Source organism: Pseudonaja textilis, chromosome 13 (genome assembly GCF_049901715.1).
Source record: "Pseudonaja textilis isolate UNSWEBS1 chromosome 13, rPseTex1.2, whole genome shotgun sequence".
Classification (NCBI taxonomy): domain Eukaryota; kingdom Metazoa; phylum Chordata; class Lepidosauria; order Squamata; family Elapidae; genus Pseudonaja; species Pseudonaja textilis.
Window position 1 is genome coordinate 13,037,739 of NC_142002.1, and position 27,895 is coordinate 13,065,633.

The following is a 27,895-nucleotide window of genomic DNA, read 5'->3' on the forward strand; positions in this document are numbered from 1 at the left end:
TCTTTTTTTTCTTTCAGCCACTGAAGATCAAAAGATTTGTGACAACAACATTGCTATAAAATGGAAAGGGCCGGGCTGAACATTTCAGATTTGGGTTTTTTTTAGGTTTTGATAAGGTTAAAAAAATGGGAACGTTAAGGCCTCAATGCCATCATTTTTCTCTTTTAGGGGACAATCATTGGATGCAATCAAATATATGTTTTGCTGCAGAATATTGGCATCAGCCTGGACTTCTGGGAACTGCATTCATGGGATGTAACTCTTTAGTTGCCCATCGTTACTTTCTCGTATTTGCATAGTAACCTATGGACCTCTGATAAGTCACTTCTGGTCTGTATTATTCTGCTCCTAAATGCTTCAAATAAAGATTTAGGTAGAAAGCCTGAGATCCAGGAGCAAATTGGACCATTGATTAGAAATACTATCTATCTATCTATCTATCTCATAGGCCACAAACTTGAATTAAATTGAAGCAAGGCACAGGTTTATTGAATATGGTTTGGTACCTCGAGAGATAACATGTTCTAACAATTCTGAGAATATCAATAGTAAACTTTTCACAAAAATATATGTGCAAGTGTAAAAAAAGGTGATTCTTTTCATAATAAAGTGTATGAAACATTCCAGTTTAAAAATTAAACCAGTCTCTATTATTTGAGTAGAAAAATCATAGTACATTATTTTTGGTGATGTGTTATTGTTCCTCATGGTGTTGGGTGTTTTGTGTGGCATTTTCTTCATTGGAAGCAGAATTCATCACCTGGGTATAAAAGAAATTGTATGTTAGTAATCAAATCGCTGGCTTTGTATTTTTGTTAGGCAATTACAAGGATAGTAATATAATATGATGGTATTCAGCCAGCACCAAAGATAAAGGAGGTTTGTCTAGGTTGGTGAATTATCAGAGCCTTCGTTCCCAAGCAACAAGTTTTACTATCGGTTTACAAATTCATAGGTTTGTAAAGTGTGAATAGAATGATTTGCATAAGAAATTTAAAATGATTATATCTTCTTTTTAGGAAATCCTGGGAAATAAACCGAGCAAAAACATTAGATGTTCTCAATCAGATACAATTTGCTGTATTTCATACCCATAGCACATTTATGGAAATAAACTATAAGATGCTTAAGACAGCATTCCAAACTATATTATAGTAGAGAAGTTTTAATTAAAAACTGTTGGGAGGCTCTAAAAGCAAATTGATTTATGGGAAGAGGAAAAAAAACAATTTCTGCTTGAAGTCTGAAATAGACAAAAACAGAAGCATCCACTGGATTATATAATTGCCAAACACAATGGTTGGATTCAGATAACTGCAGGAGTCAAAAAAAAGTGGTTAGTTTGAGACACAGCAAATTGTGTGAACTATGATTTAGTCAATAAATCATGATTAACCAAACGTGTGAACCTGGTCTACATATTCCTAAAGTATCCTCACTCTTACTAATTATATATTCTTACTATCCAAACATCCAAACATCTGACTCTGTCTTAACGCACGTCATCCGACACAAGAAGTCCCCCCAAAATGCGGCTGGAAAAGCAATCAAGGCTCCTTTTGGAAAAATAGCATCCCAACCCAGAAAAAGATCCAGGAGTAAAAAAAAAGAAATCCGGTAACGGCTACATTAAGCTGAAGGACAAGGCAAACAGGCCCAGCCTGAAATATTGTGGCACAGATCTCGTTCATGGACAGACTGCTGATGTCCGATTCTTTCCATGTCAAGAATCAAACCAAGGGCAAACTGAAAAACCATGCTGCCAATTCAGGCCAAAAGTAAACCACGGGGAGGCAGGAAGTGGATGAGGCACCTGTTAAACCTCCAAGCTAGTTTTTATTTGCTAGCTGGCTCCATCAACTCAAATATAGAGGCATACTGTTGTGAGGAGGGGTGTGTGGAGAGGAGGCCAGCGTTCTTGGTTCAGCAACCTCAGAGCTTGGTATGCGTGAACACCACAGGCTTATAAAAGCACCCAGTGCCGTTTGTGAATGGTAAAAAGCAGCCTCTAAGAACCATTTACAGTTATTACGGCTAGCAGGCAAAGGTAGTTTTGGAAATATGTCGGAAATAATGGCTGACATTCCAAAGAGGCCAGAGGAAGCTAGCTAGGATTTCACTCTCCTTTTCTATGACTAGCAGAAATCAAAGACAAAATATCCTTATTCCTTTCATTTATCCCCTGCCTTTCTACCCCAGGTGTACTTAAAGGCAGCGTACAACCATGAAAGCCACACAAATATCGTGACGCAGAGCTGAACGGATGTTTCTAGAGGGAGGGAAAAATACTTGGCCTACCTACTTCCATTTAAGCATCAAGACCATAAAAATACAGATTATTTTTATAACATTTTCTAAGCTATCACATGGGTTCTTTGGCTGATTCAGCATTTATCACCCTCGCTAAGTGAGTCTTAAGTGCCAGATGGAAAAACACAAGTAGGCAAAAAAAAAAAAAAAGTGGCGATTATTAAGCTTTAACTGTGCAACGGGTTCCAAAGATCTGAAAGCAGATTTCAGGAAACCCCAAAAAGACTCTATTCAGATTTATCCACATGGCTAACTAGAAATAAGACCAAGTGGCAAGCTCCAAATAGCATCAACACTTTGTGCCGCTATAATTTTAGGGCAAATGAGAATGCAACAACGAAAAAGCAGGAGTAATATTGGCTTGAGTATCAAGATCTGTGCCATTTTAAGATTTCCAAAAATAATCATCCAATCACTGCTTAGCAAACATGTTGGGTATTTTTTGCAAAAAAATCTGGTTGGGCAGGAAATTTGGTCAGAAAGGGCATCACAAGATCGCTCGCTACACTTTGGAGCTAAGCCTTGTTTGCGTCTCAAATATGACTCGAGAACAAAACAAGGCTGTTTTCCCCAGGGAGCAATCCTTTTAAAAGGCTCCTCTGGCAAACAAGCGTTAATTCGGATTCAGGTAATTTGAGAGTGTAACTGCCTCTCAGTTAGGACTTCATGTTTTCCCCCTCAGCAAATTTGGATGTAAAACCTGACAGTGAATCAATTCTGGTGACTTTTCCCTCTGTTCTTAACAGCACTTGGTGCTGAATGTTACTACGTAGGTGGTTGAATCACCTGAACTTGCAGGAAATAAAAGCGTGTGGACTTTTGCTTTTTTTAAAAAAATGCAAGGTAGATAAGAAAGTAGAACGCAAAGATTTCTCGCCGCTGAGAACTTACAGACTAGATTAAAGGTCTTGTTGAACTGCCTTCGAATTCTCATACTGCGAGTTAGGATTTTCATTCCAGGCTAAGTCGTGCTGACAAAAAGATCCAAAGTTCAAAGCAATTTAAATCCTTGCTTGCCGGGAAAAGCGTATGAAACTATTGCTATGGCAACGTAAGTATTTCTAAATAGTGAAACTTGCCCTTTGAGATAAGAGTACTCAGTTGGTAGTTTAGCAGTGGGACCGAAGTAGTAGGGCCAGGAGACTCACGTTAGAAATATGTTAATTCTGAATTACGTTGCTTTTTTTCCCCCTGTTTATTTCCCAGGGCTCGGGAAGCTGAGCCCATGTGAGACTAGAATAGAGGCACAAAGTACATACTGAACTAAGCTACGCTGCTCTGGTTCCTATAGCAATGATTGCCTCCCCAATTGATAAAAGTTCAGAAGACCTCTGTGTAAACATCCACCTGCACGATCCTCCGTTATCTGTGAACAGGCCAGTGAGTTCACTAGTTCATAGGAAAGAGACTAAAAGGAAAAGAAAGAATTTTCTCACTCTTGTGAATTTGGGGGATTTATTGGCTTTAGAACTGGTTCCGTTAGTGACATTCTTGGGACCTCATCCTGCCCATTTCAATCAATCTCTTTTTAAGGGTGCCAAAACTCTGCATAGAAAAGAATAGTCTGCCAATTTAGGCAGAGGCCAAACTTTCTGATCTCCATGGGAATATCAAAAGCAGGACCAATCATCAGATGATTTTCCAATCCTTGATGTCACGCCTTATAGCTGATTTGGTCACAAAAGATCATGATTCTGTCTTGGCTTCCTCTTTTTTTTTCGCTTTTTTTCTTTCCTTCCCTTTTTCTCTTTTCTTCTCTCCACCCACTCACTACAGCTGGGTAGACTTCACATGCTCTGGATATATAAATTATACTCTAGGCTTCTTGACAAAATGGACTATGGCCCAAAAAAGGCTTAGACTGCAATCAACGTCAGTTTTTAACTGGATTGTTTTAAAATCAGAAAAGAGAATGATTTCACATGCCTTAACTGCTATACCTAGGTAACTGACCCACGTTAAGAGTGCACACATCTTTGATTAGTTTCAGAATCTCGTTCAGGTCTTCTAGGGAAGGTTAAGGAAGGAGCAGAGGTGGTATTCGGTAGGTTCTGACCAGTTCTGGGGAACCGATAGTGGAAATTTTGAGTAGTTTGGAGAACTGGCAAATACCACCTCTGATTATTCAACTATTTACAAAGTGTACACTACTATTGGTGTTAATTGCATCACTCCTTATCACCCATCCTCTCCCACTTGTGCTTGTAGGACTGTAACTTTGTTGCTTGTATCCTTACGATTTATATTGACTGTTTCTTAGTATAATTTGATTGTTGATTGTACCCTATGACTATCATTAAGTGTTGTACGTTATGATTCTTGATTCTTAACAAATGTACCTTTTCTTTATGTATACTGAGAATGTTTGCACCAAGACAAATTCCTTGTGTGTCCAATCACATTTGGCCAATAAAAGTATTCTATTCTATTCTGTTCTATTCTGACTGGACCTGCCCCTATCTATTCTCTGCCTCTCGAGTCCCAGCTGATTGGCTGGGTCTTCTTTGGTTGCCCTGCACAGGAGAATGGAGCTGGAAAGCAGGTTAGTGGGGTGGGGAGGGAATGGGGATTTTGCAGTATCCTTCCCCTGCCACGCCCACCAAGCCATGCTACGCCCACAGAACCGGTAGTAAACATTTTTTGAATCCCACCACTGGGGAGGAGATAGAGACACGGAAGATGGCAAGGAGCTGGAGAAGAAGATGAAAACAGGTTGGGCAGGATGGAGCAGAGTTGGCAGAAGGCTGCAAATGCAGAGAGGAAGGAAGGCTGGATAACAGCAAATGAGATGGAGAACCACCGGGTAGGCATTAGGGAGTAGAGTCCGGAGTCTTGCATAAAAGGATTTGGGTGAAGGCAACATCTGGGGTGGGGAAACCCAGCCAAGCCAATAGGTAGATGTGCAGGTGGCAGAGAAGCAAAGCGGTTGAGGACATGGAAAGAAGGAGGAGGAGGAGGAGGAGGAGGAGGAGGAGGAGGAGGAGAAGAAGAAGAAGAAGAAGAAGAAGAAGAAGAAGAAGAAGAAGAAGAAGAAGAAGAAGAAGAAGAAGAAGAAGAAGAAGAAGAAGAAGAAGAAGAAGAAGAAGAAGAAGAAGAAGAAGAAGAAGAAGAAGAAGAAGAGAGAATAGAGTCAGATACACAGAAAAGCAGTGTAGGCATGGCGAAAAATAAAGACAAGCGTGGAATACAGCAGGAAATGGATCCTATAGGCAACTGAAGGAAGGGGGCAAAGGACATTCCAAACTGGCTCTGACCCTCTCAGACCCACTTCTTCTGCCCTCCTGGTCTCCTTCCAGACATTCTCTTTCGGCAAGGTGTTTGGTGAAGGTTTACTCTATTTGCTCTTCGATTATGGAGAGCCGGCTTGGTATAGAGGATTAAGGCACCAGGCTAAAACACAGGGAGTTTTGTGAACTTTAATCCTCCCTTAGGCACAAAATCAGCTGGACGGCTTAAGAGCCAGTCATTCTCTCTAGACCCCAGGAAGAAGGCAAGAGCAAAGCACTTCCAAAAATGTTGCCAAGCAATCCACAGGGGCTTGTCCAGGCAGTCCCAAGGAGCCAATAGTGACTTGAAGGCCCTCACTCTATCAGACCGATTCTCTCTCTTTTTCTCCAGAGCTCAAGCATCCTTGCCTCCAAATATTGTATTGTATTATTATATTATATTATATTTATTATATTATATTATATTATATTATATTATATTATATTATATTATATTATATTATATTATATTATATTATATTATATTATATTATATTATATTATTATATTATATTATTGTCAAGGCTCCAACATGCACCCCCATTCAAATCATAAGTCTCTAGCCACCTCTCTCATAGTAAAAAAGATTGATTTATTAGGAGTTAACATGTCGGCGTTTCCTGGTTACAGCCGACTCTGACACATCATTCATTTCACCCTTGACCCCGATCTTCCCCCCACCCCCTGGATGTATATTCTCCAATGAGAGACATCCATAGCCAACAGTCATCAGTCATGCTCTCCAGTAATAATCTTGTGCACCAACAGCTTCGGCTGCCAAAGCGATTATCTGAGGCACTTAAGGAACGCACTGCTTTTCCCCATTCCCATTCTGCTGTCAACTAAAAAGTATTTTTAGTTGATATACTATACTAATATTATATTATATTATATTATATTATATTATATTATATTATATTATATTATATTATATTATATTATGTTATATTATATTATATTATATTACATTATTATATTATATTATATTATATTAATTATATTATATTATATTATATTTCTATTTATTTAATTTATATTGCCACCTATTCACCCATGGTGACTCGCGGCGGCTTACAGAATGTAAAACCATATTTAAACCAAAATAAAAAACAGTAAAAACTAACAAAAAGAACCAAATAAATTAATAAAGTACAATAGAACAAAATCTGGAGAAAAAAAATCACCCCAACTCCTACCCCCTGCCCCGACAACAGCAGATCACACGAGCCATTTGATGGGCTCCATCACACTCTGGGTAGCTCAGGCCCGTTGGCAGTACCAGGTCTTCAGTGCCTTCTGGAGGAATATTAGAGTGGGGGCCGTTCTATCTCTGGGGGGGGGGATGATGTTCCATAGAGAGAGAACCACCACGGAGAAGGCCCTTCTTCTGGGTCCCACAGGTGTTTCTCCCTCAGGGTTGGGACCCGCCACAATCCCTGCATCTCCACTCTAATGATCAGGTAGATGTGACCGGCAAGAGATCAGACAACCTATCTACGGTTACAATATCTGCGGTCACAACAGTCTTGTGAGCTATGTTGGACTAAGGGACACCGAGTGGGTCAGCATCAGGCAGAGAATTATCACCACCAAGAGCGACCTTGTTGCTGAACTTGCCAATCCTAACCCAATAGCTATGGTCAACTCTGGATCTTTATATGAAGAGGGATGAGCAGCAGCTACTCACAGGCCCCGAAAAGTTTCTCCTCACCTGATAGCTGTTACCGTTCCAGAATTTTTTCATCTCCTTGCGGTACAAAGCAACCAGGACACAAGGGATGAGTGTGCAGGGCACCAAATAGAGAAGAGCTGGTTGAGCCTTCTTCATCAATATTAGACACACAAAGGTGAGCACCATGCCGGCACCATAAGCTGCAGAACAAGGCAAAACATTTTTTTAAAAAAATACGTCACTGAATATCGCAGATTTTCAGGTTTCCTGGTTTGAGGCGAGGCATGCTAATTTATTTTTATTTATTACATTTGTATGCTGCCCAATTAACTGTCAGGTGGCTCTAGGCGGCTTACACAAGCCAAAATGGCAATATTAAAACATTAAAATAATGAGTGTTACTATTCATCAGGTGCAAACAACCAGACCCATGTATATAAGATTCAAGTTAACTACTTTATTGTTCTCTGCCTCTTATACAGGAATTTCCCCAGACTGGCAGCTTTTCATATGGAAACTACTAGATAAGGCCCTAAGCATTCGGGTTGGGGTGTGTGGAACAAACCTAACTGTCCTGTGTTTACATAGAGAGCCCAGGTGTATTCTGCGCTTCAACCCTCCCAGCCGAGATGGTTGCTCTCCAACATCATTAAAACTAACAAGGATAGCTAGGAAAGGAGCTACATGCAGTGGGGTGGAGGTGAAATATTCTCTTAATCTGCTAACCGCCTCCAATATGAAACGCCAGGACCCCAGGCCAATTGGCAGAGTCAGGTTTTAAGGCTTCTCCTAAAAGGCCAAGAGGCTGGGGTCAGATCTCACCTCGAGCGGCATTCCTAATACTGTTTTTCAAAACAATTGTTGGGATAGATTACCTATGGTGCAGAAAATGAAATACACGGAGGAAGAGCTGGTTTGCACATCAAATCTGTTGCAGTACGCAACCAGGAGACCTTAAAAAAAAACAACACCCAAAATGAAAGACAGGTCACAGAGATTTTGCCAGGAAGGAAATGACGTCATCAAAACAACAGGACTACACTCTACACAATTGAGCCCAAAATTTATGTTCTTAAATGAGAAATTTGTTAAGTGAGTTTTGCCCCATTTTTACGCCTTTTCTTGCCATATTTGTTAAGTGAATCACAGAGGTTTGGGAGAGCTGTTTCATTATGCACTCTCAAGTTCTTTCCCTCCCTTAATTTTAACCTGGGGTTTATGAGTGCTTATAAATAACCTTGGACTCAGTGGCTACGATGCTGAGCTTGTCGATCAGAAAGGTTGGCAGTTTGGTGGTTTGAATCCCTAGAGCCCCCTAACAGAGGGAGCTCTTGTTATTTGTCCCAGCTTCTGCCAAACTAGCAGTTCAAAAGCATGTAAAAATGCAAGTAGAAAAATAGGGACCCCTTTGGTGGGAAGGTCACGGTGTTCCGTGCACCTTCGGCGTTTAGTCCTGCCGGCCACAGGATCACGGAGACGTCTTCGGACAGCGCTGATTCTTCAGCTTTGTAACAGAGATGAGCAGCGCCCTCTAGAGCCGGAAATGACTAGCACGTACGTGCAAGGGGAATCTTTACCTTTTAAAGCAATAGTTCTGTATGTAGCTTTTGGGAGTGGGGGAATCAGATAGCACTGGCCTCTATTTCTGATTTTTTTAGTTTTTCACTACTTTGTTTGTCTTTTCTGCCTTTCATAAGAAAATAAATAAATATTTCAACTTATACTTGGAGGTCTAACTGCAAATTATTGTTTTGGCAGAGGGGTCCACATAATTCTATGGGTTACATTTAGCTATATTAGAATTTACTCTGCAGATCCTCTGTTGCAATACTTTTTATACTTGATAAGAAAAAACAGTGAAACTAGAAGAGTAAACTCGGTCTCTGTCTTCTGTGCAATATACATGTATAGGATGTGTTCGTGTGAACAAAATGGTTTAGAAACCAGGAAACTTGCTATATATGGACCTAAAATTGACGGTTGACTGTTTCCTAGTATGATTTTATTGCTTATTGTACACTATGACTATTATAAAGTCTTGTACCTGATGATTCTTGACTCTTGACGAATGTATCTTTTCTTTTATGTACATTGAGAGCATGCACCAAGACAAATTCCTCGTGTGTCCAACCACGCTTGGCCAATAAAGAATTCTATTCTATTCTATTCTATTCTATTCTATTCTATTCTATTCTATTCTATTCTATTCTATTCTATTCTATTCTAAAACGTCCCACACGGTCATTATGTGTACAATTCTTTCCCTGTGTTTTCCCCAAGCACCATGTTAGGATAGCAATAGCACTTAAGACTTACATACCACTTCACAGTGCTTTAGAGCCCTCTCTATTTGCCTATTATCAGTCTATTGTCCCCAACAATTTGGGTCCTCATTTTACCCACCTCAGAAGGACAGAAAGCTGAAAGAGACACTTACCTGGAACAACAACATCACCAAATCCAAGCAATGAAAATGGCCTCATACATAACACGGCTGGTGACAAGTCTAACCTGGGCACCTTGAAGACCACAGGCAACTGAAAAACAATGTTTTTTTTAAAAAAACTGTAAGACCAACCCAAAGGATGTTTCACAACAAATAAAATGTTATCAGAATTATCTTGCTCATCTAGTTCACACAGAAAAAGTTGTTAACATTCAGAAAACAGCAACCAAGAAGCAGAGTGCACAAAAAGTATGATCAAACACAAACACCACGGAGGAAACATCTGTATTTAGCAGACAGACACCACTGACAAATGATTTGATAAAATGAAGAACCCCGAGAAACGAGGAAAAAAGATTTTTAGCCTGATCAAAATTGATTGGGCAACCCTTAAGATCTAAATCCTGAAGAAATTAACGTGGAGAGGACAGAGAACAGGTGTTTTGTTTCCCTTGCCCCAAAGAATATTGATTTTTTTGGTTTTTATTTTGGAAAGTAGGCCATTGAAAATCCATGGAATGTTATCTTAAACACAATCCTTACTTTCTCATGAGGAGCTGACTGTTCAGCAGAGGCATCCATCAAGTTTCCATCACTCTAGGATCAAACCCAAGTCAACAAGCATTTAATACTTGGAAGAAAAAAGGTTTTAAAAATGGCTACATTTTCTAAGCAGTTTATATTGGAATATTAAGGGCAATATCCAAGCACACTTCACACAGAGGAGGAAAAAGATCAGCCCCGCATTCGCTTTATCTCTTCCCCCAAAAAAATTTAAGACAATTTTTCTCAACTTTGGCAACTTGGAAAATGCATGGACTTCAACTCCCAGAATTCCCCAGCCAGAAATTCTGGAAGTTGAAGTCCATGCATTTTCGGGTTGCCACGGTTGAGAAACACTGTTTTACGAGGTCTCAAAGATGCGTTTAGCATGATTATCTACAACAGGTGCAATATTATAATGTAACCCAACCTGTGCAAACAGAAGCTACTGGTTTTTCAAAAGATTCAATATGCCTACCTTTTCGCTGCTTTCAAGAGGTCCGACTGCCACTTCAACCATGATACTTTCTCCACTCTGAAAGTTTGAAAAAAGAATATTGAGGCTGAAGCATTCATTCTGGAAATACTTAAAATATTAAGCATTTAAAAGTCAATGCTTTTTTTTTTCAGGACATGTTTGGCCCAACTCATATAAAATGGAATGAATCAGGAATCAGGATGGTTCATAATCAAATAAAGATTAACATGAGATGAGGAAACTTTTTTTAAAAAAAAAAGGCAAAATCAGAACAAACTTGATAACCCAGTTGGTTCTGTATGATTTACAGAAAATGCTACCTGCAAGTATATTTCACAAATTTATTAGAAACGAGCATCAAACTAGGCCGATTTAATGCCGTTTACATCGGACCAGAAAACTTAAACACATATCAAAACACCAAAAAGGACATGAAGCCTAAGCACATATTTCAAAATAAAGTAAGCAGAAGATAAAAAGAGTAGTTATGCCAATGTTTATATAGTAAATTAAATAAATAATGGACTTTTAGTCTCTGTATTTTGAGAACTGGACTATTGGTCCTGATATAAATTGTTTGGAATGTTTAAAAGTACCAGAATTAAGAGTTTGAGATATTATGTGGTTCACTTTATCTAGACTTTATTCTAATTTAATGGCATCACAGTGCCACACAAAGGCAACTGGTGGCATTGAACAACAGCAAATATTCTACAGCTTGTCCTTGACTTAAGACTTCAGTTGGATCCAGAATTTCTGTTGCTAAGCACAGAGATTGTTAAGCAAGTCACGCACATTTTGGCTGGAAAGATCACACCTGGTGATCACAAGACCTAGGATGCTGCAATCATGACAAATATATGCCGGTTGCCAAATGCACAAATTTTGGATCATATGGTTGTGGAGATGTTGTAATGGTTGTGTGAGGACCTGTTGTAAGGCACTTTTTCCAATGTTGTTATAACTCCAAATGGTCGCTAAATGAATATTATTAAGTGAAGGACTACCTGTATTGCTTAGTCTTCATACTCTACACCGGGTATATATCAGATTAAATCACTTGAAACTTTCACTGTATTGGAGCATATTTCTCATAAAAACGCTACACTAAAAAATCGAACTCCCTCTGCACGATGAAAAGAATTGTTATGAAACCGGCATACTTACTTTTGTAATATAAGGTGTGATGAAGACAAAAAATACATCATATAAAAGAAGGAGACCTAGAAGAATCACACATGACTAGAGAACAAAGAACAGGTGTTTATTTTTAAAAACAAAACAAAACAAAATGTATGCAAAAGCCTTTCAAACTTAAAAGACATTCATTCCACATTTGGGGTTCTTTTTCCTTTCTGTGATCTTTCTAGTAATGGGCATAAACAGCTGCATAAATACAAATTCTTTGGTCATAGAATAAACAGACTAGTTTTCCTGGGCATTCACTCAGGGTTATCTTGTCCAGGGTTTTCAATGGGTTAACTCCAAGTAGGATTTACTCTAGATTTAGCCCAAAGATTGTGATTCAGTTAAAAAAAAACCAATCAGAAAACAGATTACATAGACAGTTGATTTTTAGAAAATGAAACTGTAATCTATTAATGTATTTACAGTATTATTAATCTGTTTTTTTCTTTAAAAAAACATCCCATGGATCCCTGCTATCACTTTCAAATGTATGTTCAGGTCTTCAAATCAACAGTAGAAATTTTGTTTTTGCCCTTACAAGTGCTATATTATTTCAATATAAGGCAAGATTGTATGCCTCCCTGTTATCTATTAACATAGGCTGAAAACACATTTCTTTCCTCGGCTTGACTGCCTGTGTAAAAGCAGCTGAAATCCAGCACCTCTGTAACCTATTTTGTCAAAGAAAGTTAACTGTAATGGGGAAAAATCTTCCCGTGCTGCTCTGAAGACAAAATTTAAGGCTAAGCTGAGTGGCAGATTAAAATACTCCCTTTCCTTCACTCTATAATTTTCTTGTGTACCTATAGTTTAGTTAAATAAGTTACTGTACCTTGAAGTTGGGCATTTTGAGTGTTCTAATAAAGTTCAGACAGAAAGAAATTCCCAGGATGTTTTGTAAAATCCAAGCCCAGCTAAAATTAAAAAAAAAAAAAAAAGGTTATGTTTAAACACAGGAATGCTACATATACTTGTTTAAAATTCAGCTATTATCCCTCAACACACTGAATAAAGAATAATGTTCCTGGGAGTATAACGGCACAGGCTTCTGAATAAATACACACGCGGAAGGATTGGGCAAGTGACAGATTCACTGTCATTTAAAACAGGGGTCCCTAATCCCCAGTCCCTGGACCAGCACTGGGTCAGGCATGCCAGCAATCAGGCCATACAAACAAGAGAAGTCCCATCCGCGGGATGCACGCAGCAGGCAAAACCACGCCACCTCCAGTCTGTGGAAAAAAGGGGCATGGAACTGGCTCCTGGCACCCCAAAGGTTGGGGGGTCACAGGTCTAAAACTATGTTTTACTGAGTCTGTCCTCTGCACCTCTATAACTGTCTGGTTTGGTTCTGCAACACAACAAGACAGACACAGACTTCAGAGAACGATTAGGATTGCAGAAAAAAAAAAAATTGCTGCCAACCTGCCTTCCACTGAGGACCTGAATACTGCACGAGTCAAAAAGAGGGCTGTGAAAATATCTACAAACCCCTCACATCCTGGGCATAAATTTTCAACTTCTACCCTCAAAACGACGCTATAGAGCACTGCACATCAGAACAACTTGACACAAGGACAGTTTTTCCCCCATGCCATCACTCTGCTAAACAACTAACTCCCACAACACTGACAAATTATTTAGTAAGACTGTATTGCTATTCTTCTCATCCTTCCTATTTCCTCTCTCTTCCCACTTATGACTATAACTGTGTTGCTTGTATCTTTACAATTTTTATTGTTTTATTTGTTTTCCTAGTATGTTTTGATTGCGTATTAGTAACCTATGTATGATTTGATTGCTTATAGTAACCTATGACTATCACTAAGTATCTTATGATTCTTGATGTATTTTTCCCTTTATGTACACTGAGAGCATATGCACCAAGGACAAATTCCTTGCGTGTCCAATCACACTTGGCCAATAAATAATTCTATTCTATTTTATGTTATCAAAACGATGAAATTTTATCCTTCTCATTGGTGACTCAACCCTGCTTCACTAAGACAGATGGATTAACAGCCAATTTTGTGGGCTCAAGATCCTGGAATTAAAAAAAAATCCCCTTAAAATATAGGCACAGATACTGAAGCGTGCAAGATTTTGGAGCGGAGAGAGGAAGAGCTATTCTGACAGAGATATCCACAGGGGAGGGGAGGGGAATCCATGATAATGGGCACAATTGTGCATTTGCCCTGTGTGCATGGGGAGAAAAAGGTGTGTGTGTGATTTTAGTTGAACAATCGCCCACACACCCTGGTGCCTCTTTGCCGCTTCTCTTCTACAGCAGAAGAAATGTGTTTTTTTTTTCCTAGCAGTGTTTATTCCAAAGCCTAAAATTCTTCACTCTGTTTTATTTTTTTATTTGCACCCCTCCTTTTCTTATTTTACAAATAACTCAAGGGGACAAACATATCTGACACACCTTCCTCCTCTCCTATTTTCCCTACTACAACAACCCTGTGAGGTGGGTTGGACTGAGAGAGAGGGACTTGGTCCAAAATCACCCAGTTGGCTTTCGTGCCTAAGGCAGGACTAGAACCCACGATCTCCTGATGATTGGCCCAAAGTCACCCAGTCGGTTTTCATGCTTAAGGTGGAACTAGAACACATGGTCTCCTAGTAACTGGGCCGAAGTCATGCAGCTAGCTTTCATGCCTAAGGCAGGATTAGAACTCACAGCCTCCTCCTTTTTAGCCTGGGTGCTTTAAGTCACGAGACAAAACTGGCTCTCATTCTTCACTTACCTTTCATTGTTCCGAAACACAGCCCAGGTAACGGACAGCGCTACGCAACACAGAAAGAGGAAAACCAGTCTCACTTCAAGAGCGCGATTCCAGCATGGGAATCTAAAATAGAGTTAACAACAAAAACACATCAGCATTGCAAACACAGGATGCAGAGTGCTTGTTCCAGTAACAAAGGCAAGCCTGGCTAATTCAGTATCACACTCAGCAAATTTCAGGCAGGTTTGCTCCACCTCCCCGCTCCGCTTCCATCTAAGACAAGGGTCTTCAAACTTGGCAAGTTTAAGACTTGTGGGCTTCCAACTCCCAGAATTCCTCCTCCAGTCATGTTAGCTCAGGAATTCTGGGAGTTGGAAGTCCCCAAGTCTTAAAGTTGTCAAGTTTGAAGACCCCTGATCTAAGAGATAAGTTATACGGAAATGAAGCGAAGAATATTGGTATATGCTCACTTCAACTCTAAGAGGGCTGGCATATAAAATTAAAATGAGACTGCCTTTGCATTGTGATATCTCAGTGAACATGACACTATTTCCTTGTCATTATGAATATGGAGATTTCCCAGGCATCCCTTTAGCATCCATACTGATTTTATTATGTAAGTTTAAAAAAAAAACTGGCTGTTCTCTCAGGTCTTGTGGTAGGGAAGTTTCAGAGCCTTTGAGTGGGCTGCTTGTAGTTTTATTTATCTGGACAATTTTTTTTATTTTTTTCATGTTAAGGGCAAGCTGCCTAAATAAATTCTGGAGTCATGTGGCTTCTACATCTTCTAAACAAACAAATGAATGCAAACACCTGTGATCCACAGGCTGCTCTTTGACTTATTCTGATTCATTCTTTTCACGTCTTTCTATAAACTAATACTTGATCCTATCTATCTTTGCAAAATATGTTCTTAACATTTATCCCCCCACCCCAGCTTTCTGACTCCTTGAGTTCCTACTTGGGCTCGAACAGATTCAGATCTAGTCTTTCTCAGCCAGGAGCTGTTTTTCTTCATCTCTTGAAGTTCCTCCATAAATTAAAGAGATCCTTGGTGCTCTCTGAGCTTGGTTATTTTTCTTGCAGTCGTTTCATTATCATCAATGCTAGAAGGGTCACCTGTTTGGCAATGAAACGACTGCAAGAAAACAACCAATCTTGAAGGGCATAAAGGACCCCACAATTCAACCCTGAGCTAAAATTATTCTCTATTGGTAAGTTAAGGAGAAAAACCAGGATCACACACAGAGGAGTTATTATGTCAAAAGCCCAGATCACATGTTGCTAGCTCTTAAGCTGACAATCAGTGGACCTGCCTACCAGATATTCCTCAATCAGGTTCCTTCTGGATCTATAAGATCCCTGGAACCTGCCATTTTAATTGGCCCACAGAGTTTACAGGTTAATCCCTTGTGGACCTGGAAGTGATCTGAAAACCAAAAGCTGGTTAAGTTTTCCATATCCATCTCTAAATAACTGATCTGCGACATCCAAAATCTGATCAACTGGAGGCCAATTTGAGATTTCACTGTGATTTAATTTTCATCTGCAAAAGGAAAATTAGATACAGATACAGATAATCAGAGTTGGGAGGGACCTTGTAGGTCATCTAGTCCAACCCCCTGCCCAAGTGGGAGACCCTACACCTTTTCTGACAAATGGCAGTGCAATCTCTTCTTGAAGGTCTCAAGTGATGGAGCTCCCACAACTTCTGAGGGCAACTTCTGTTCCATTAGTTGATTGTTCTCACTGTCAGAAAGTTTCTTCTTATTTCCAGGTTAAATCTCTCCTTGTTCAGTTTCCATCCATTATTCCTTGTCTGGCCTACAGGTGCTTTAGAAAATAGCTTGACCCCTTTCTCCCTGTGGCAGCCCCTCAAATATTGGAAGACCACTATCATGTCTCCTCTGGTCCTTCTCTTCACCAGACTAGCCAGGCCCAGTTCCTGCAACCATTCGTTGTATGTTTTAGCCTCCAGTCCCCTAATCATCCCGGTTGCTCTTCTCTGTACTTTTTCTAGAGTCTCAACATCTTTTTTATAATGTGGTGACCAAAACTGGATGCAGTACTCTAGGTGTGGTCTTACTAAGGCTTTATAGAGTGGTATTAGTACCTCACTTGATCTTGATTGTATCCCTCTGTTAATACAATTTAGGATTGCATTAGCTTTTTTGGCAGCTGCTGCACACTGCTGGCTCATATTTAGCTGGTTGTCCACTAAGACTCCAAGATCCCTCTCCCAGTTAGTGCTATTGGGCCTGGTTTCACCCAGTCTATATGTGTACTTTTGGTTTTTCTTGCCTAAGTGTAGGACTTTACTTTTCTCTATATTGAATTTCATTTTATTAGATATGGCCCAGTGTTCTAGTCTGTCAAGATCCATCTTGAGTGTTAGCTATTCCTGCCAGCTTAGTATTATTTTACCTCCTTTTAAAGAGTCATAATAGAGCATCTTACCTGCATTGCCCATAAGGTATTTTTTTCAGTAGGGCAGAGAGACAGCAGTACATGCTCGAAACAGACGCTATGCAGAATATGGTAATGACCACATACACTAGACAAGAAGGGAGAAGACGGAGGAGGACATGGTTACAAACAGACTGACTTAGAACCAACTATCAATCTTTTAATAATGGGGAAGAGAGATTCATATAAAAATGGATACAGGTAGGCCTCATTTAGCAACTACCACTGGAACTGGCAATTCAGTCATTAAGCAAAACACTCACTAAGTAAAAGCACTATTATTTCAGCTGTCCTTTTTTTTGAAGGTCATAAATGTGAGGACTGTTAATTTTTCATCACCGTCATTAACTTTGAACAGTTGTCCAAGGCAGTCACTAAATAAGAACTACCTACGGAGAGGTATCTATTATTCTTCCTGCTTTTTAAGCTACCTTTATCTATTTTCTTGAGGACATAACCTGTATCACATTCAGACACAACATTTAGACAAACCACACGTTTCTTTCTCCGCCGTTTATAACCAGCCTACAATAGGGTAATTGTAATAACTACCAGCTAACAAGGCTGCAAGTTGCCTAAAAAGTCCTTGTAAAATCACTTTGGGGTTGTGAACAATTTGCCTAAATTGCATGGGGAAGATTTGCTGTTTTGAATGTCCATGATACTTTTGGCATGCCAAACAGTCTCAGGAAGTAACTGAGACCAAAATCCATTTCTCCAACATTTATTTTCAATTATCAAAGGCATTCAGGTAAGGCAGGGCCATGTCAGCTCCTTAGACAGAGAGAGATCTAGCAACCCAGCAACAAGTTTTCCCTTCCAATCCCTAAATAAATGCATACATATATACACACACACATACATATATATATATTTTACCAAGCCATTTGTAGAAGAAATACATCAAGACCAGCATAATGCAACAGAAGGACACAAATATGACAGCGGACAAAGGGGTTAAAGTAAGAGATTCTTCATCGGATAACGACTCATTGCTTCCAGGACTGGGGCTTCGTTTCAGCTTCTCACTGGGTGGACACAAAAGAAGAGAATTACTTCTTTATCTGGGCAACTTTGCCCTGGTGCTCCTGTAATTCTTGACAAAAAATGCACTCTCCCAGTCTCTGCTCTTCAAAGACACTTTTGGAGATATTTACTTCTTGGCTGTGCGTGAACAGATTGTGTACATTGCAGATACTCAAGAGATGATGTGCATATTGCAATGCCCCTTCCAACATCTAGCTTTTTGGACCTATCATAGCAGATTTATTTATTACATTTATTTGCTGCCCATCTGTTCTAACCCAGCTCCCTAAAAACGACAAACCCTCTGGTGTGAACTCAAAAGATTCCTGTTTTAGGAATGCCGGCAGCCCCGGCAAAATGCTTCTCTCACAGGCTAACAAGTCTGTGTGCCACATCTATTCATCTCCACCCCCTGACTGTTATCCCCAGAGCAAGGGTGGGGCCTCGCTAGCAGCAGTGGCTCTTCCTGCCCAAGGATCGGCCCATAGATTTCCACTGCTCTCCTCTCCTCTGCTTTCTGCAGCAGCTACACGTCATGCACTGGACCCAGCTGTTTCTCCTCTTCCTTATCAGCCACCTCCAGACTGGGGGCTGTTGATATGAGGGCTGACTGATGGCACAGGCTCTGCCTCTCTCTCTCTCTCTCTCTCTCTCTCTCTGCCAGTTCCATTCCCTCTTCCGCCCCCGGAGCTCTCAGGTTGCCACTCTGACTCCCATGCCTCCTCTTCCTCCGATTTGGCAGCTGGACAGGCCACGACACCATCTCATAGAAAACCACTCTGGGTGATACCCATCCTTCTGTTGTTCCATTTACTTAAAGAACGGAAGCAGTGTGCAAGGAATTTGAATGGTGAAAGGAAGCCCAACGAATGTAACTCTAAGCTAACAGCCAGCTTTAGAAATTTTTTTCGTATTACAGGGAAAAAATTAAACTCACAGCTCTGCCCTGCCACTCCAGTAGCCTCCGAGAGACACACAGAACATCGCAATTAGGAAAATGATCACCAGACTATAATCAAAGATCGGTTGAGGGGGTGAATATAACCCCACATTGACATTTCTTCCAAGAGTCTAAAAATTAGAAACACATCAGTTAGAAATGTTGGTTGAATATTAGACACTGTTCTCCCATTGGAATAACCCATTCATTGCCACTCTGGCATTGTTGGCACACCAATTTATGGCCATTTAGAATCAGAGAATCCAGTGGACAAGTATGATTTTAAAAAATTAACTCTTCAAGCTTTACAAAGAAGTCATGCAAAAAGCAACGAGGGGAAAAAATATAAGATGGTTCTTAGCTACAAATAAAGTGTTGGCTCTTTAATGATAGACACAGAAAAGTTTAGAAGTAAATGTCCCTCTGCCGAAAGACTTCAAAGAAAACAAATCAGGATGTTCTTAGTGAGATGTTCTCAGCCTTTCTGGATGCTGAAGTCCAAACATTTTAAAAATGTTAAGGTTGAAATACAGCGCTCAGGAGGATCCTGCAGCAAGCAAGGGTTAAGTCTAGATGGCCTCTAAGATCAGAAGCGAAGAGAAAAGGGGCACAAAGCAAATAAAATAGAAGCTTGAGAATGTCATATAGACAAATACTGCAAAAATCTCAGTTAAGTGACTTGTGTAATGCTTGTTTCAGGAAGGAAGGGTTATTGCTTTATTCAGTGCCACTTTAAGGAACCCACCAAGGAGATGAAAAAATACGGAACTTTCCCAAATCAGCAAAAGAAAGGATTTCTTGGCAAAACACATCCCCTCAAAACAAGGTTAATTAATCGTCAACCCCAGTCATTAATCAAAAACTCCAAATAAGATAAAGATAGCACCAGCAGTGTGTGTCACTAAATATTAAAAGACGGAAGCAGACCAAGAAGAAACGCCTCAGTGTGTATCAAAAATCTATTAATTTCCAAAAGAAGCCATTTGTTTTTCTCGTTCATGCACCCAAAAAGCCACTGTCAAAAGGATGTTACCTGTTCCAAATCCTTTATATCTGCGTCTCTAACAAGCGCAATAGGAATTGTGAGATTCTGGGTCTTGTTCCCTCCCGGAGAACGCTAGAAAAATGGAAATACGGTAGGTTTGTGTCTGCTTCCTTGATTCAAGGCTTGATTAAATCACAGACATTTCTCAAGAAAGGGGCTCCCAATTCCTCCCATCTTTCCTGGGTAATTATTAACAGAGCCCCCCAATTCCACCGCTATCCATTATGTAGACATTTTTGCTTTTCATATATCTCCCTTTCGCATGCATTGGCCTTCATCCTTCGTCTTCACCAGCTCTGGGGCTTAAATTGAACCTAACTGGACAAACGGAAAACTAAACTGCTAAACAAATGGTTGAGGATTACCTGCAATCAGGGGTGGGATTCTACCGGTTCGGGTGAACCGGATGTTAAAGTTACATCTGGTTCGCCGAATCAGTATTTAAACCGACCAGCTGGCCCCACCTACCCCTCCCCTCCACGCGGCCCATTTTCATTGGAGATAAGTGCAGGGTCTGCGCAGAGGCTCTGGGAGGAGGAAGAACAGGCCTTCCAGAAGTCCAAAAACGGGCCTGTTTCCGGCTTCCGGAGGGCCTCCAGAGCCCGGGGAAGGTTGTTTTCTCCTTCCCAGAAGCCTCCAGACCCTTGGGAGGGGGAAAAATGGCCCAGAAGTACCAGAAGTCCAGAAAAAAGTCTGTTTCTGGCTTCTGGTGGGCCTCCAGAGCCCAGAGGAAGCTGCTTTTGCCCTCTCAGAGGCCCAGGGTACGACCTTTGGGAGGGCAAAAATGGCCTCCCCCGGGCTCTGGAGGCCCACCAGAAGCCGGAAACAGGAAGTTCCAGTAGGCCATGCCCACCATGACCAGATCCACCCAGCAACCGGGCAGCAAACTGGTTGTTAGGGTTTTTGAATCCCACCCCTGCCTGCAATTACTGGTTTTTAATCTACAGCGATTCAAGGGATCCCTATTAGCTGAAAATCCAGAAATGGTCATTTTATTTAATAAAAAAATCATTTGTCTGGTTTGTTTAAATAATTTCTCTCATTTGTTTAAACAACATACTCCTTAAAAGATAGATATATAGGATACTACAGATTCAGGGGCCATGGCCAGCCTACTAAAATAATCTATACAGGTTGATCCAAGCCACACAGATCTGCTAATAACAATTGGCAAATAGACAAATCAGTTCCCATACACCAAAAGACTGACAGAAAGCAATCAATTGGTCAAAAACAAGACCTTACTATGGAAGTTTCACTGGCCACCAGCAACAATTTAGCACCGAACCGTTGAGCAATCTCTGCCTTTTCTATAAAAGTACAATTTCCCCTCTTCACTACGATTGCTTTGTCTTTGATGTCTTGGGTAACGTCGGATGGGCTGCAGAGCAATGTTGAGGTCAAAAACTCCAGTTTTGCATAGTCCTAAAAGAACATAAAAATAAGTCATTTAAAAAATGAAGCTAAAAATTAAAGAGCAAAACATGCAAGAGACTTCCACAATGTAATTGGAACAGGGTTTTTTAAAAAAACTTTTCTTGTCACTTCCTATTATTTACAGGAACCAGCATTAAAATGCTTAACAGAGAATAGTAAATGCGTTTTGTGAGACTGCAAGGAGGACATGCTCTTTTCAAAGGTCTCCTTCTTTCTGTTAGAGGCCAACAGCTGTTCCTGAAGCCCAGTTTGCAATTCCTTAAAGCCCACAGGGTCGCTAAAGCTGCCTCTCATGTCAGCAACTGTTTCTGGGGAAAAACGCAGCTGCTTTAAGGAGCCGCAGAAAGGTCCTATCGGTGCGCCCGTTTCCTGAACCAACTTTCTGCCTTTGAATCTGAAATCTTTCTGCCAAACAAATATGAAATCCAACATTTTTTTTAACGTGCTAGCTTTCTGCTTACAGAAACTTAACAAGGATGATATTCCCAGCAGTGGTGGTATTCTACCGGTTCGGCCCGGTTCACATGAACCGGTAGTAAAAAATGCTACTGTTTGCCTGAACCGGTAGTAAAAAAACAACAGCTACCGGTTCACTTGAAGTGTTTTTTTTTTCCTCCCAACGATCAGCTGTTCCAACAGTCAGCTGTGCCAGGATCCCCCTCGCTGTCTTACTGCTTTGCCCAGGAAGATTCCCTGAAGCCCAGGAGGCAAAGAAACAGAGCGCGGGGAAAGGGATGCTGCAAAAAAATGAAATAAGCCACGCCCACCTAGCCACGCCTACAGAACTGGTAGTAAAAATATTTGCATCCCACCCGATTCCCAGCATTCCTCCACCCAGCCCAACCTTATCATTTTCAAATAGTTCACTCCCAAGTCCTTCTACTACATGTATGAATCCAGACTTAGCTGCGTTGTTTCCTTACAATTGTATTATACCACGCTATAGCTTGACCAATGACATCTCCCGGAGGGATGCCAAATGCTTCTCACTATGTTCTCACACTATACTAACTGATTTGATGGCGTATTGCCATCAAAGGTCCTGGTTATCACCTTTAAACCCCTACAGGGCTTGGGACCAGTCCATGTGAAGGACTGCCTCTCCTCTATTACAGTCGCCCAACGCACAAGGATAGGCAGACAGTTCCATCAATTAGGGATGTACTTCTGGTTCAACCACAAAAAAGGGCCTTCTCAGTGGTGGCCCCTTCTTTATCCTTCCCTCAAGGTATGGTTGGACCCTATCCAGTTGTTTGGCCTGAAAGGCCCTAAAAATGTGGTTTTATCAGAGACCTGGGACTACAAATAGAGACACTGATGACCAAATGGCTGATTTCATTGTGTAGCTACTGCCATGGAGAGTGGGAGGTGTATTTTTTTAAAATGTTTTTTTTTTATTATAGGTTTTTAAAAACTTTATAAAACTGCCCAGAATCATCAAGATGTGAGTTGGACAGCTATATAAATATGTTTAATAAAATAAACAGATATATCATGTGGGAATCCTGCCATTGTGGCTTAGTATTAAGCATTGTGACAATGGGTTAAAGAAAAATAAAGAGAGCTCAGCACAAGGTGTGAAAATTGTCAAAGGTTCCCTACTGAAATCCATTCAGTTCTTAACAACGAATAAATACTTGCAATGCTAGATAAGACATCAGGAAGGGAAGTCCAGGTAGAATTGTAAAAGATGCAATAATCCTTCGATAAATAGGGACTGTCAATTTGAACTGCATGCAAAACTCCTCCTTGGGCACTTATCTATTATTAGAAGAAGAAAAACAATATTTAAAAAGTATTCTTTTTTTAATTGTTAGGAAGTAACAAGAATCACACGAGGCCATATATACATTCACAGAGTTTTAAAAATTGAACATTGTTTAAAGTTTGAACTAAGAAAGCTGACTTCAGTAAGGCCTCCCCCAGTTTCAAAACTGTTTATGCAATGAACTCAATTATTTGACTCAACTTTCTTTTTAAAAAAATCAAAGTTCCATAGAAATCGTTCTTTGTTAAACCAACCAAAAATTTGCAACAGTTTTTTAAGCTTTTGAGTTTCTTCCAACCCTTTCTCAGCCAGAATGACAGTTTTTCAAACATTTTCATTCCACAACTCAGCAAGATTGTAGGTTGAACTGCTGGACATGTTCACATGATGTGGTTCCCCTAACTAATTTTAGATTAAGCAAGAGCATTTCATAGATGGTAGGGGATTTCATTTAATTTTAAATGGGATCATTCTTCCTCTAGAAGAATTTAGAATTAACCGATTCTGACGTTTTGTTGCTGTTTGGTAAACATCACTGCTTACCAATAATGTAGTATCTGTTTTGTTCATCTGTTCCTGTTGTTCACAGCCTTGGAAATATGTAATGAAAAACACTCTTTAGAGGAGACGTTAGATGCTGATTGGCTGAGTCATCAGAATCCCAGAAAGTGACTCAGATTGTGGCTCAGGAGGGATTTTTAACCACAATGTTTTTTTCTGTCCATCCTTTAAACTGAGCTCTACTTATGATGATCTCATGGAAACAGTCACAAAAATTGTTTGCTTCTGTGTTCTGGATTTCTAGGCTGTAGCGCTGATATCTTACTCTTAACTTATTAACCCAAGCATATTAGTTTCTGAGTCCAGACTAGGTTAACCCAAAGCTGTAACCTATTAAAGTGCAATTCTTATACATTAGTTTAAACATTACATTAAGGGAAAAGATATTCAAGCAATTCACAAAAACTTAATGCCTTCCCTTATGAAATGACGGCTGGAGTTTTGTTTATGCAGTTTGCGACACTCCATGTCCTAACTCCCTTTTTCTCCTGGCATCAAAGCTGATTGATTAAACTGTGTGAATTTTGTTGTCCTGTCCCGATTGTGTGTTTTTAAAGGACTAGACACTTGCTCATCACTATGGTATTGGGTAAGCGGCTATTAATCTGCTAGAAAAGTGTTTCTGAGCAGGATGGCAAATCTGTCGATTTTGCTTTAAACAAAAAACAAAAAACAGGAACTGCAAAGGTTAGGTGTGTTGTGAATACAAACTGAAAACATTTAGATATGTGCGACAATTATTAAGTTTCATGCTACCTAAAAAAATATCACCAATCTATGCTAGCTACAACTGCATTTGTTCTAATTCATTTATTTATTTCTGTTTATTGTATCCCAGCTTTATTATTTTTATGAATAACTCAAGGTGGCAAAAACATATCCAACACACTTTCTTCCTCCTGCTTTCTCCATAACAACCCTGTGAAGTAAGTTGGGCTGAGAGAGTGAGTGACTGGTCCAAAGTCACCCAGCTGGCTCATGGCTTCCTATTTTCCAGCCTGGTGCCTCTACTACTAGACTAAACTGCTCCATTGATGGAATTAAGCCAGGCATTCGGAAGACCAAAATAGCCACCAACAAAGCTAACCGATAAATGAACAAAATCCGATCGGTTTCAAAGGCAGATCTATTAAAAGACAGATCACAACAACACAAGCTACCATCAGTTGTCACCCAGAGCTCACAGCTCAGGTCACTCAAACAAAGCTACAGCCCACACTAGACAATCTATGTTACCCTTTCTCAGGCATCCACAACTACTTACGGAAAATCCTTGAACCTGAAGGAGATTTTTTAGTTTCCTAGTATGGTTTATGTTGATTGCTTATTCAGTATCCTATGACTATCACTTAAGTGTTGTATCTTATGATTTATGGTGAAGGTATTTTTATGATGAGCATGATCATGATTTATCATTTATAGCTTTTATAGAATAGAATAGAATAGAATAGAATAGAATAGAATAGAATAGAATAGAACAGAATACTTTATTGGCCATGTGTGATTGGACATACAACAAATTTGTCTTGGTGCAAATGCTCTCAGTATACATAAAAGAAAAGATACATTTGTCAAGAGTCAAGAATCATCAGGTACAACACTTAATGATAGTCATAGGGTACAAATAAGCAATCAAAAAAAATTATGTACACTGAGAGCTTAGGCACCGAAGACAAATTCCTTGTGTGTGTCTGATCACACTTGGCCAATAAAAAATTCTACTTGATTGTATTCTACTTTCATAAGCCACAAGGAAACAACAGGAACAGGAATGCCCATCTGGAGAACCCACAGCAAAGCCAGAGATCTACTTTGACCCCCACATCTACACCAACAACACTATCACAGGCCCCAACAACTGCACTCCCAAGATTGCCTCCAGGCGGTCTGCTTCTCAGACGACACAGGTGATCCTTGGGTTACGACCGTAATTGAGCCCAAAACTTATCTTGCTGAGTGAAACATGAGTGGGTCCTGTTTTACGATTGTTCTTGCACCTGTTGCTAAGTGAATCACTGCACTTGTAACTTAGTAAAACACAGTTATTGTTAAGTGAATCTGGTTTCCCCATTCTGGACTTTGCTTGTCAGAAGGTCGCAAAAGGAGACCCTGGGACCACCACCCCAAGACATTGCAACTGTCGTCAACATGAATCAGTGGTCAAGCGTCCAAATTTTAAAATCACGTGAGCCAGGGGATGCTGCCAACGCTCGTCATAAGCGTGGAAAATGGTCCTGAGTCACTTTTTCTTCAAGGCTGTTGTAACTTCAAAACGGTCACTAAAGGAACTAGAGTAGAATAACAGAGTTGGAAGGGACCTGGGAGGTCTTCTAGTCCAACCCCCTGCCTAGGCAGGAAACCCTACACCATTTCAGACAACTTCTTAAAGATCACCCACAACCTCTGGAGGCAAGTTGTTCCACTGATTAATTGTCCTGTCAGGAAATTTCTTCTTAGTTCTAGGTTGCTTCTCTCCTTGATTATTTTCTATCTGTTGCTTCTTGTCCTGCCCTCAGGTGTTTTGGAGAATAGCTTGACCCCCTTTTCTTTTGGGGCAGCCCCTGAGATATTGGAAGACTCCTATCGTGTCACCCCCGTTCTTCTTTTCATCAGAATATAGACATACCCACTATACTATAGCAACCGTTCTTCTTCGTATGTTTTAGCCTCCAGTCCCCCTCATCATCTTTGTTGCTCTTCTCTGCACTCTTTCCTGAGTCTCAACCTCTTTTTTACATCGTGGCGACCAAAACTGGCTTGCAATATTCCAAGTGTGGCCTTACCAAGGCCTTATCAAGTGGTATTAACACTTCATGTGATCTTCTATTCGTCTGTGTTGGCTTTTTTGGCCACTGCTGCACACAGCTGGCTCATACTTAAATGGTTGTCCACTAGGTCCTAGGACAACCTAGTGTTGTAAGTCGAGGGCTACCTGGCCATGGAGGGGGGAGGCAGGGAGGATGTCCAGGGACATTGGGACCCAGTTCCCCAACGTGCCAGCAACTGGGAAGGTAAACAATGGCCTACTACGCAAGCAGCAGGTTGAGGAGGCAGGTTCCAGCGAAGCAAGCAGGAGCAAAGTCGAAGTCCAGCAGCAACTAACAGCTGTTAAAAAAAAAACTTCCGGGACCTGCCTCTCTCTCCTTGCCCATACACTTAAAATACAGAGGTCTCCAAACTTGGGCAACGTTAAGACTTGGGGACTTCCACTCCCAGAATTCTCCCCAAGACTTAAAAGTTGCCCAGGTTTGGGGAAATCACCCCGGCTTAGAAAGCACCGCCGTCCATTCCTCCGGCAAGCAAGCCCGGGTGTCAAGGCAGAGACCGGCGCGCGTGCGCAAACCCACCTACCCACCCGACCCGGAGCAGCCCTACCTGGCTGGGGTTTTACGGGGTTTCAGAGACCGGGGGGTGCGCGGGAAGCCCCTTCCCACGTTCTCACTAAGTGGGGGAGGGTGGCACCATCGAAGCTCCCCCCCCACGCCGGTCTTAGGGAGGGGGGGCACCGAGGAGGAGGAGGAGGAGGAGGAGGGAGCACTCTGCTGCTGCCCCTTTGCCCTCTTCCTATGCTCAGAGGCTAAGGGCGGGGGAGTCCCAGGCTAAGGGGCTCGGGGAAAGAGCGCCCAACCGACTCATTGGGCCGTGCAGAGAGAGAGAGAGGGAGAGAGAGACTCGTGGCGCCCGCCGAGGTTTCGCTTCCACCGCCTGGAAAGCCCCGAGCGTGTTGGCTGGAGGGGGAGATCGGCGGGCGCCCAGCCCGAAATCCCGCCCTCCCTGCCCCCCCCCGGCGAGGGGGTCCCCCTCCCCAGCCCTCCCCCCGGCCCCCGAGCCCTTACCAGCGGCAGGAGGAGGGCCCCGAGCGCGGCCCGCAGCAGCGGCAGCCAGCCGGACCCCATGCCCCGCGCCTGGCTTCCAAGCCGCCCCCGCGGAGGCTCTAGGGCCAGCCGGCCCGCAGCCAACCGTTTTCCACCCCCGCCGGTTCCGCTGCTGCCGCCACCACCGAGCGCGTCTCCTTTCCGGGGC

General features: G+C 41.2%; 1 protein-coding gene across 1 annotated transcript; it reads right to left on the reverse strand.

Moving 5' to 3' along the window:
• Positions 1–462: 462 nt before the first annotated feature.
• Positions 463–27,895, reverse strand: SPPL2A (signal peptide peptidase like 2A). Its single transcript, XM_026709840.2, has 16 exons — positions 27,709–27,895; positions 23,185–23,304; positions 21,352–21,531; positions 20,095–20,178; positions 19,059–19,192; positions 17,975–18,123; positions 17,087–17,183; positions 14,651–14,752; positions 12,736–12,817; positions 11,883–11,957; positions 10,716–10,772; positions 10,238–10,291; positions 9,686–9,785; positions 8,124–8,201; positions 7,288–7,448; positions 463–760 (listed from the first exon to the last, which is right to left on the reverse strand). Exons 1-16 carry the CDS (start codon positions 27,766–27,768, stop codon positions 695–697), a joined length of 1,599 nt encoding a protein of 532 aa, XP_026565625.1. The 5' UTR covers positions 27,769–27,895; the 3' UTR covers positions 463–694.